General features: G+C 51.8%; 1 protein-coding gene across 1 annotated transcript in view; it reads right to left on the bottom strand.

Moving 5' to 3' along the window:
• HSD3B7 (hydroxy-delta-5-steroid dehydrogenase, 3 beta- and steroid delta-isomerase 7) overlaps nucleotides 1-10,636 on the bottom strand; it is a 57,586-nt gene that overhangs the window by 7,960 nt on the left and 38,990 nt on the right. The window contains exon 4 of the mRNA XM_015406826.1: nucleotides 1,883-1,991. Within this exon, the coding sequence (XP_015262312.1) occupies nucleotides 1,883-1,991 (109 nt within the window). The remainder of the gene's footprint in view (nucleotides 1-1,882; nucleotides 1,992-10,636) is intronic.

The raw sequence follows: 10,636 nt of genomic DNA, 5'->3' as shown, positions 1-10,636 counted from the left end.
AGTGGGGTTCCCCCTGCCCTCCTTGCCTGCCACCCAACGTGCTTGTGAATGTTGAGTAGAACTAAGATTAGGCAAAGGCACTTTAGTTTGCGTACCTGGAACTAATTTGGGGGTGGCGGAAAGGGCTGTCAAGTCGCAGCCAGCTTATGGCGACCCTGTAGGGTTTTCAAGGCAGGAGGCGGCTTGCCGTTCCCTCCCTCTTCGTAGCAGCCCTGGTCTTCCTTGGTGGTCTCCCATCCAAGTACTAACTAGGGCCGACCCTGCTTAGCTTCCGAAATCTGACAAGATCGAGGAGCTTGCCTGAGCTGGAACTAATTCAGCAGTCGCAAATGAGTAACAGCCAGCTGTGTCCCCCACCTCTCGGCACACCAAACTCGCTAGAAATGGCAACGTTGGACGTTTTTAGAAAACAGGAAGGCACAAATGTTTTGGATCAATACAATGTTGCCCAGTAGGCAGAGCTGTGCCTTTAAGAATCCTTCCTGGGTCATCTCCAGGGTTACCCTTACTGTGTGCTGCTGTTGTCATGGCGTTGCTAGGGAGGACCCGAGAGAAGCCCAGCTGACTTTGCCAAGGCAAATACCTGCCTGAATAGGGAAGTGGATGAGTAATGAAAGGGGAGGGGGACAGACACAGCTGTTGGCAGAGAGGCCCCAGCTCCTTCCAGGGCTGCCTGCTTCTGCTCCCTGCTCCCCTCACTGGAAGCCTCCCTCCAAGCAGAGACTAGGCAACCACTTGTTGGAAATGGATTTCCTGCACTGGGGATGGGGGCAGCAGAGGATTTATAAGGGCCCTTTCCAGTGTATAGCTGCGGTGGCTCAAGTGGTTAAGACGCTGAACTGCAGGCTGTAGAAGGTCAGTAGTTCAGCAGTTCGAGACCCGAGTGTGCCGCATGACGGAGTGAGCTCCCGTCTCTAGTTCCAGCTCCTGCCAACCTAGCCGTTCGAAAGCAAGAAATTGCAAGTAGATAAATAGGGACCACTTCAGTGGGAAGGTAACAACGTTCCGTGCGCCTTGGTGTTTAGTCATGCCGGCCACATAACCACGGAAACGTCTTCGGACAGCGCTGGCTCTTCGGCTTTGAAACGGAGATGAGCACCGCAACCCTAGAGTCGGACTCGACTGGCTTTCGAGCAAGGGAGACCTTTACCTTTACCTTTATGGCCGTTCAGGGGTGGCTCTGCAGTCAGTACAGCATTGCCCCAAGGTATTTGGATGTGGTTTTGAGCTGCACTTTTCCCTCCCAGTTGAGCAAATGTGGAGCAAATGCTAGATGCAGAATCGCCCTCTGTTGCCTGTACTGGAGCTTGGGGTGGTGGTGGTGGTGGAGGCAGGCACAAGAGGAGGCAAGACCTTCCCCCATGCCACTGCAAGCCTCGATGCTAGAAGGGAGGGGGAGGCACCATTGTGCCTTGCTTTTCTGATCGTATCATTCTCTCTCCCCCTCCCCCATCCTCAGAACCATCACACCCTGCCAAGGGAGGTCAGGCTGAGAGAGAGAGCGTGACTGACCCAAGGTCACCCAGCAAGCTTCCCATGGCAGAATGGGGATCTGCACCTGGGTTCTCCCCGCATCCTAGTCTGACACTCTAGCCCCTGTGCCATGCCAGCTTGGAACGGCAAACGTCTGCTGGACGGCCGTCCTCGTGGTGGGGCTGCTCACGTGCTTCTCGGCACACACACTGAAAGTCACTGCACCGTCCCCTCCCTCCCTCCCCCCCGCTGATCAGATTTGCTCATGGGAAGGGAAGGGAGGCCATCAAGCAGGGTCTGGGGCACGGGTGGGCCGGGCGGCTGCCTGGGGCTCCTGGGTAGTGGGATAGACATGCAGGTGGCGGAACGGCAGGGAGAGTTTGCTCTGTGGCCCGGCTTGAGCCAATACCTGTAGAAGGGGTCTCCTTTGGCGTTGGGCCCCACCACTTCCATGGTGCTGGTGTAAACCAGGTACTGGGTGCCTTGTGTCACACACGCCTCAATCACATTCTGGGTTCCTGTGTTGAAACAGCGGGGAAGGCGGGTCGAAAGACACAAAAGACAGGTAAATCACACACCCACATACTGGTCTTTACACAATCCCGTGCTGGGAAAAAGACAACGTTCAACGTCTCTGCTAAGCTAAAGGCCGTGTGCTCTCTCCGGCTGCCCACAGGTGCCCCGGGGCAGAGACCCTTCTGTGGCATCCGTGGGCCAAGGAATCTGGGACGATCTTAGGCCGCCTGAAACGCCTTTGGCGAACAAAGCCATTCTCGTGTCTGTTTCGGCTTAACCAGGCATTCTGCTTCGACTAGCCACAGGGTGGGCAGGGACGCGGTTATGCAAGGCACAGAACTCATCTTCCCCACCTCCCGCCAGCATCTTCTAGAATTCCATCAGGGACTGCTCACGTTTTCCAGTACTAAGCTTTCAAAACAGAAAGCCAACGTTTCCAGCATGTGGGCCAGCGCACTGTGACTGCCGGCACAAGGAATGCATTTTCCTGGGCGATGACTGCGGACAGTAGGGATGGGTTGTTTTTTTTCCAGTTGCCTGTGCTGGGAGGGGACTGAATTTCCTACAGGGAAGAGGATGGATGGACGGAAATTACGGGGGTCTTAAAACCGAGGTGGAGGTCGTTGGGGGGGGGGGGGGTGTCCAGTAAGCTGCGGCAAAGCACGCAGGGAGTCAGGATTGCTGGGGAGGAGTGAAGCACACTGACTAGAGCAGGGGGAGGCTGATTTGGAAGGAGGGGGAAACCCATCACACTAGGGGTGTGTGTGTGGGGGAGGTATTTGTGAATTTCCTGCATTGTGCAGGAGGCTGGACTAGATGACCCTGGAGGTCCTTTCCAACTCTATGATTCTACACCTCTGAGGAACCTGTTTGACATCAAATGTGTCCACTGAAGAACCTCCATGCATCGTGCAAAATGCTGGAGCGAGCATTCCTTCCAAGAAGCTTGACCACTGTCCCCACCCACATTGCTGGCCAGACCAGTCTGACCTTCTTGCTGTGGAGGGGCATCCAAAAGCACACCTTTAGAACGACATCCGGCACCCGGCTGCTATTTTGACTTCGGGTCTGTAGCAGAGAGCCAGGAATGATACCGGTTTTGCTGGACCCAAGAGCTAGTGGCAGTGGAGAACCTCCCTGTGCCAGTACCCCTTTCCGAGAGGAAAGCCAATCATTTCTCCTTGGGGAACAATCCCAGAAGACCACGGTATAAGCAGCCAGTCACCCTTAGTTTCAGGCATTCCAGTGGCCGTTCAAAACCTCAACACTCAGCTGTCTAGATAGAAGCAGTACATTCCCTAAGCACTGCTGGGCATCACTTGTTTTAGTTGGTCACTGAATTGAGAGGGCCGGTCATGAAGAAGAAGAGGCAGAGGAGGAGGAAGAGATTGGACTTATACCCCACTCTTCACTACCTGGAGTCTCAGAGCATCTTACAATCCCTTCCCTTCCCCACAACGGACACCCTGTGAGGCAGCTGGAGCCGAGAGAGCTCTTTCGAGGACTGCTCTTGAGAGAACAGCTCTGAAAGAACTTATGACTGACCCAAGGTCACACCAGCAGCTGCATGTGGAGGGATGGGGAATCAAACCCGGTTCTCCCAGATCAGAGTCCGCGCTGCTGACCACTACACCAAACCATATTAGAGGTTGGACTCAACTGTGCAACTGAACAACAACAACAAAAAGCTGTTTCCCTAAAAATCTTATCCACGGTTGCTAACCTGCTCATGGAGGAACCCCCACTAAGCTTCCAAATCAGCTGAGCAGATTCTAGAACACAGCTCAAAAAGGAATGAATTCAAGTACAGGATTGGAAGCTTTGGACTCCTGGATTAATTCAGATAAGGCCAATTTCTTTACTGCAAAAGACAGTTTGGGTCCACGATCTCCCCTCCTCCTGTGTAACAGACACACATGAGTTCCTTAATCCCTGCATGATACCCAGTTCAGATCCTGTGATGCCACGGTCGTGATCTGAATCAGGCACCTTGTGCACAAAATTCAGCTCTTTTTGTAGCAGGAACTCCTTTGCATATTAGGCCACACACCCCAATGTAGCCAATCCTCCAAGAGCTTACAGAGCTCTTCTTATAGGAGCTACTGTAAGCTCTTGGAGGATTGGCTACATTAGGGGGGTGTCGCTTAATATGCAAATGAGTACCTGCTACAAAAAGTACTGTTATAAACAACAGGCACCCAGATCCCAACTTGTGTCCTCTGTAATGTGCGAATCGGACCTTTAAGGAACTGGGAACAGCCAGAGGAGTTCCGCAGGGCCTGTAAGACGGAGCTCTTCCGCCAGGCTTTTGAATAGGAGCTGCCACCATCATTGTGCCACCATCATTGTTCCACCAATGCCCTATGATTTCCGCATATTGCTACCGCTGGTGCGGGCACCATTGGAGGGAACGGGATGTGTTTAGGGGATGGCAGGGCAGTGGGATTCGCATTGCTGTGACTGTCCAGCTATGCCACAGAGTACACCATCTTGGTCTTAAAATCTTAAAGCCCTAACATCTGGAACTGAATAGAGGAGCACTGAAAATGTTTCATGATGTTTATTTAATTGTGTATTAACTGTTTATCGTATTTTAACATTTTATACTGTTTCACTGTTACTATCTGGCCTTATGCCCTGTTAGCCGCCCTGAGCCTCCGGGGAGGGCGGGATAGAAATCCAAATCAATAAAATAAAAATAATCTGCCTGCAAGAATGCCAAGATCCTGCACCTGTCCCAGGGCACTCCTCTTCCACAGAGGCCAGGAGTTGTAGAAGGGGAATCGTCCCACAATAAGCATCAACCGAAACCAGCTTCATCTTGGAGGAGGATGCAAATGGATTCAGGGCTGGGTCTTTGAAGACGCCTCGTTGCAGATGTTTCTGACACATCAAACTGCCTGACAACTGCTTTGCTCCTCCCAGGACACATCTGGCGTTGCTAAACACAAGAAACACCCCCCCAGCATGGAAATTATTGCACTAATTCCTGGCTGGCTTTTGCCTGGAGCCACTTCTCATCATTAGGCCTGAGGGTTTTTTCCAAAGCTCCCACCACCACCATTTTCTAGCAACCCAAAAGATCCATCTTTGAGCAGGCGGCTATGGTTTATAGCAGGGAGGGGCACATCTGTGTTAATGTGAAACGGCAAAAACTGAAATAGAAAACAGAGGTATTTCAAAATTACTTAGCTGTAAGTGATCAGTCACAGCCGTCTTTAGTAGCACCACAGGAGACCGTAAGAGGTGCCCTGTCGGCTCAGGCCCATCTAATCCTGCACCTGGTTTCACACACGATAGCCAGGCACTGGCCCTCCAAGACCAACCTAAAGAGTGGAGAGGCCAAGGCCTTCCCCTGCTGCTGCCTCCCAGCACTGGTATTCGGAGGTTTTCTGCCCCTGGATATGGAGTCACCATGCCATTGATGGACTTCTCTGTAACTCGGTCTACTCTCATTTTGAAGCCACCCAAGAGGGTTTTTTCCAAAGCTCCCACCACCACCATTTTCTAGCAACCCAAAAGATCCATCTTTGAGCAGGCGGCTATGGTTTATAGCAGGGAGGGGCACATCTGTGTTAATGTGAAACGGCAAAAACTGAAATAGAAAACAGAGGTATTTCAAAATTACTTAGCTGTAAGTTATTAAGCACAGCCGTCTTTAGGAGCACCACAGGAGACCGTAAGAGGTGCCCTGTCGGCTCAGGCCCATCTAATCCTGCACCTGGTTTCACACACGATAGCCAGGCACTGGCCCTCCAAGACCAACCTAAAGAGTGGAGAGGCCAAGGCCTTCCCCTGCTGCTGCCTCCCAGCACTGGTATTCGGAGGTTTTCTGCCCCTGGATATGGAGTCACCATGCCATTGATGGACTTCTCTGTAACTCGGTTTACTCTCATTTTGAAGCCACCCAGTGCTCGTGGCCATCACTTCATCCACTGGCAGTGACTCCCCCACCTTCATTACCCCTTGAGTGAAGCAGTATTGCTTCTTGTACATTCTGGAGCTATTGCCCCATCAGCTTCGTTAGGTGCCCCTGAATTCTACCATTATTGGAGAGTGTTGGGTGTTACAAGTCAAAACACTTCAGCATTTACAGGGTTAATGATGTTTGTTAAGTCACATGTTTGTTTGTAACCAATCTGTTTAGACAATAGGATGCCCCGGGGAACTTTGGGGCTAGTTTGCTAGTCTGATTGGAAACCAAGGGGTCAAGTATTTAGCATACTGGTTTCTCCTCCAGTTCTTTGTTCTGACTAGAGAAGGAGACGCCATTCTGGCTCTTCCCGTTTTACCTTTTAGCTGTAAGGATGAAGACATATGAGCTCTTTGCTATTTTATATCCTGTGTACCGTTTTTCCCATGTTAGCTTTATAGTAAACTCTTATATTTTAAAACACACCATGGACTCAGTCTCTTAATACTCTGCTGACTTACTTAAAAAGAATCCCAACAAAGGTTATGTGTGGGGTTTTTTCTTGTACATTCTGGAGCTATTGCCCCATCAGCTTCATTAGGTGCCCCTGAATTCTACCATTATTGGAGAGGGAGCAAAGGGGATGTCAAAGACATTTTGGGAGGGACTCGTGGACATTATGACCTAGTGACATGGGAATAGGAGGCCTTTCCAGCTTCTCCTTTTGGGATGCGGTGAAGGAAAGAAGGTCTATGAGGAGAACAGACAAGAGTGTGCTGCTGTCAAACTGCAGAGTACAATCATCTTGAAAAGAAAGTGGCCTGCTTAGATGTTATCTGGGTTCAAGCACCCCATCTTTGATCTTAGATGTTATCTGGGATCAAGCACCCCAAGCTCTCATTGAAAGTACCAGTTCAGAGGGAAAAGTTGCAAGGGAAGAGAGTATGTCTGACTCAGTGAAGGTGAGGTGAAGCAAAGCTGAAAGTTCAAGGGAAAGAAAAGTCAATTGGTAACAAAAGATCCAAAATGCTGGAAAAGGCTAACAGTTCAAGGGAAAGAAAAGCTGTAACCTCTACCTTACTTTCTTCCGTGTCATCTTGAAACCACAAATGAAAGTTATCTACTTTTTATTTAACCCTGTGGGCTGTGTGTCTCAGGGAAAGAAAGACACCAGAGAAGATCTCTTGTCGATAATATGTTTCAGGATAGGAATAAATGGTGGCTGCGTGAGCCCCCAACCCCAATACTCAGTGAAGTGTTTGAGTGAGGGACTTTCATTGAAGGGGGCTGGGCTACCCTCTCTGCTGATGTCTCTGTGAGGGAGAGAGAGGACCTGAGGTGTGATATGGCCATGGCTCTCTAAAGATTCCTAAAAGAGCCGAGAAGGGTAGCAAACCGTGATGGCCTGACCTACATATAACCCTGAACCTGAGAGAGAGATGTAGCGGGTGCGAGAGGAAAGGGGTGTCACAGACAGTTGTAACCAACCAGCTAGAGGAAACAGGAGGAGAGGTCCCCTTTGACCACCCTGAAAAGCTATGCTGGGGCTTGTGAGGACATGCGTGGACAAAAACTATGTGGGATAGGGATTTTAGTGAGGAGAAGCGGAGAAGACTGTATTAAGAGGCTGGCTGGATCCAGCCCTCCCTTCTCCTCCCTCCCTCCCTTCCCCTTCAAAGAAAAGTGGGTTTTGAGTTCTGAACTGGAATTCTGAGTTGGGGGACAACAGCCGCTCTGTGGACGGTAACACAGTTGGCTTGGCCAGCTGGAGGGGAGAGGGAGGGGGGCTGCGGAGCGTATGCCTTTGAACTGCAATGGGGGGCCGAGGGCCCGTCTGGGCCTCCGATTCCTGGGTGGCCTCAGACAGATAGTACACTCTGAAACGGAGGCTGCTTTCCTGCCGCTGGCACAAACAAGCAAATAATTGCCGCATTCTGCAGCCATAAAAGCTCGGCCTTGTTAGGAAGCAGGAGGTTTCCGTCCAGCTCTGCGGGAGGTAACCAAGAGGCCTCTGGCCTAAACAGGCGAAGGGATGTGAGTGAGGGAAGTCGGTCATCGTGAGATCCTTCCCCAAAAGTGTTGTTGTTGTTCAGTCGCACAGTCGAGTCCGACTCTTCGCGACCCCATGGACCAGCTCCCGCCAGGCCCTCCTGTCTTCCGCCGTCCTCTGAAGCTGGCTCAATTTCATGTTCGTTGCATCGATGACACTGTCTAACCATCTCATCCTTTGCCGTCCCCGTCTTCTTTGACCTTCAAAAGTAGCATGTTTTTTAAAAGTGTGTGTGTGTGTGTGTGTGTGTGTGTGTGTGTGGCAGGGCCAGAGATGGTCCTCCTGGCTGAATGAGGGCCAGAAGTGGGGCGGCCGGAAGCAGGGGGCGGGGCTTCATCATGTGCCCCGCCCCCTGTACCTCACCTGGGGGAACTGCGATCCCCCGCGATCCCCCCCAAAATGACCTCTGCTCTAAACCACCCTGAGGGATGAGAAGTACCCAGGCTCCACCTACCTTAAAGTCACTCAAAGCCAGCCTAGAAACCCCTTCCCTTACTTACAGGCAGGCCACAGCATCGTGAGCAAGGGCACTCTGCGTAGGGGCAAAAATCTAGTCCACCAAGACCACCAAGATTTCCAGGGTGTAAGCTTTCAAGAGTCAAAGTGCACTTCGTTAGATACCTACGTTTCTGATGAAGGGAGCTTTGAGCCAGTGTGGTGTCATGTCACATTTGCACTTATTTCCACTCTTCTCCCGAATGAGGGCCCAAAGTGTCTTAAGAACATGGCTCTCCTCTCGTCAGTTTTATCCTCCCAACAACCACCTGGTGAGGTAGGTCAGGCTGAGAGTGTGTGACTGGCCCAAGGTCACCCAGCGAGTTTCCACAGCAGAGTGGGGATTTGAATCTGGCTCTCCAAGATCCTAGTCTGCAACTGTCCTCTACGCCACCCCTGCTCTAGTCTGCGCTCGTGAGATGTTTGAAACCATCACCTTGAGGTGATACATGGGCTCAGATACAAAACTCAGCTGGGAAAGATGGCCAACATGGCTACCCACCTGAAGCTATCTGCTTATGGTCAGTGATGCACCTTCTTTGCAATCCTGGCTCTGAAAAAAAGCTTGAATGTGCGCACGCGCGCACACACATGTACAGACACTCCCTTCCCCAGAAATGGCCACTCCTTCCTATCCTGAGAAGCAGTAGGGTTTTCAGCTTGCCCATACCTTGTGCCCTTTGGCTCTAGGCCCAGATGCTGGGGGGGGGGAGGCAAGGGAGAACAGGGGCCTTGGCGGAAGCAGGGGGCGGGGCTTCATCATGTGCCCCGCCCCCTGTACCTCACCTGGGGGGACTGCGATCCCCCGCGATCCCCCCCAAAATGACCTCTGCTCTAAACCACCCTGAGGGATGAGAAGTACTCAGGCTCCACCTACCTTAAAGTCACTCAAAGCCAGCCTAGAAACCCCTTCCCTTACTAACAGGCAGGCCACAGCATTGTGAGCAAGGGCACTCTGTGTATGGGCAAAAATCTAGTCCACCAAGATTTCCAGGGTGTAAGCGTTCAAGAGTCAAAGTCCACTTCGTCAGAGCCTTACGTTTCTGACGAAGGGAGCTTTGAGCCAGCGTGGTGTAGCGTTTATGAGCTGCGGACTCTAAACTGGGGAAATGGGTTGGATTCCCCACTCTTCCACATGCAGCCTGCTGGGTGACCTTGGGCCAGTCACAGTTCTCCCTCAGAGCTTTCTCAGCCCCACCTACCTCACGCGGTGTGGGAAGAGGAGAGGAAGGAGATTGTAAGCCGCTCTGAGACTCCTTCAGGTAGTGAAGAGAGTATAAAACCAACTCTTCTTCTTTTTCCTGAAAGCTTACACCCTGGGAATTTTGCTGGTCTCTAAGGGGCTCCTAGGAGCTGCGGTGGCTCAAGTGGTTAAGACGCTGAACTGCAGGCTGTGGAAGGTCGGTAGTTCAGCAGTTCGAGACCCGGGTTGCAACATGACGGAGTGAGCTCCCGTCTCTAGTTCCAGCTCCTGCAAACCTAGAATTTCGAAAGCAAGACATTGCAAGTAGATAAATAAGGGGCCACTTTAGTGGGAAGGGAACAGTGTTCCGTGCGCCTTGGTGTTTAGTCATTCCGGCCACATGACCACGGAAGTCTTCGGACAGCGCCGGCTCTTCGGCTTTGGAACTGAGATGAGCACTGCAACCCTAGAGTCGGACTCGACTGGCTTTCGGCAAGGGAACCATTACCTTTACTTTTAAGGGGCTCCTGGACTCGAATCTTGGCTCTTCTACTGCGGACCAACATGGCTACCCACCTGAAACTATCTGCTTATGGTCAGTGATGCACCTTCTTTGCAATCCTGGCTCTGAAAAGAAGCTTGAATGTGCGCACGCGTGCACACATGTACAGACACCCCCCCTCCCCACAAAAGGACACTCCTTCCTATCCTGAGACGCAGTGGGGTTTTCAGCTTGCCCATACCTTGTGCCCTTTGGCTCTAGGCCCAGATGCTGGGGGGGCGGGGGGAGGCAAGGGAGAACAGGGGCCTTGGGCGTGGTTATTCACAGGCAAGAGCGCAGCATTCTACACATGCACAGAGAGGAGAGCAGGACAGATGCTGCTCAGATTTCTTGCCTGTGGTTCTCACTTGTCACAACCGACATGTGGGGCAGAAGGGAAGGGGGGGGAGAACAGGACACGAGAGAGAGAGAGAGAGAGAGAGAGAGAGAGAGAGAGAGAGAGAG

The sequence above is a fragment of the Gekko japonicus genome, unplaced genomic scaffold (assembly GCF_001447785.1).
Source record: "Gekko japonicus isolate JY-2015 unplaced genomic scaffold, Gekko_japonicus_V1.1 scaffold849, whole genome shotgun sequence".
In the NCBI taxonomy this organism is placed as follows: Eukaryota; Metazoa; Chordata; class Lepidosauria; order Squamata; family Gekkonidae; genus Gekko; species Gekko japonicus.
Note: the sequence above shows the minus strand (reverse complement) of the source record. Positions and strands in the feature narration are given on the sequence as shown.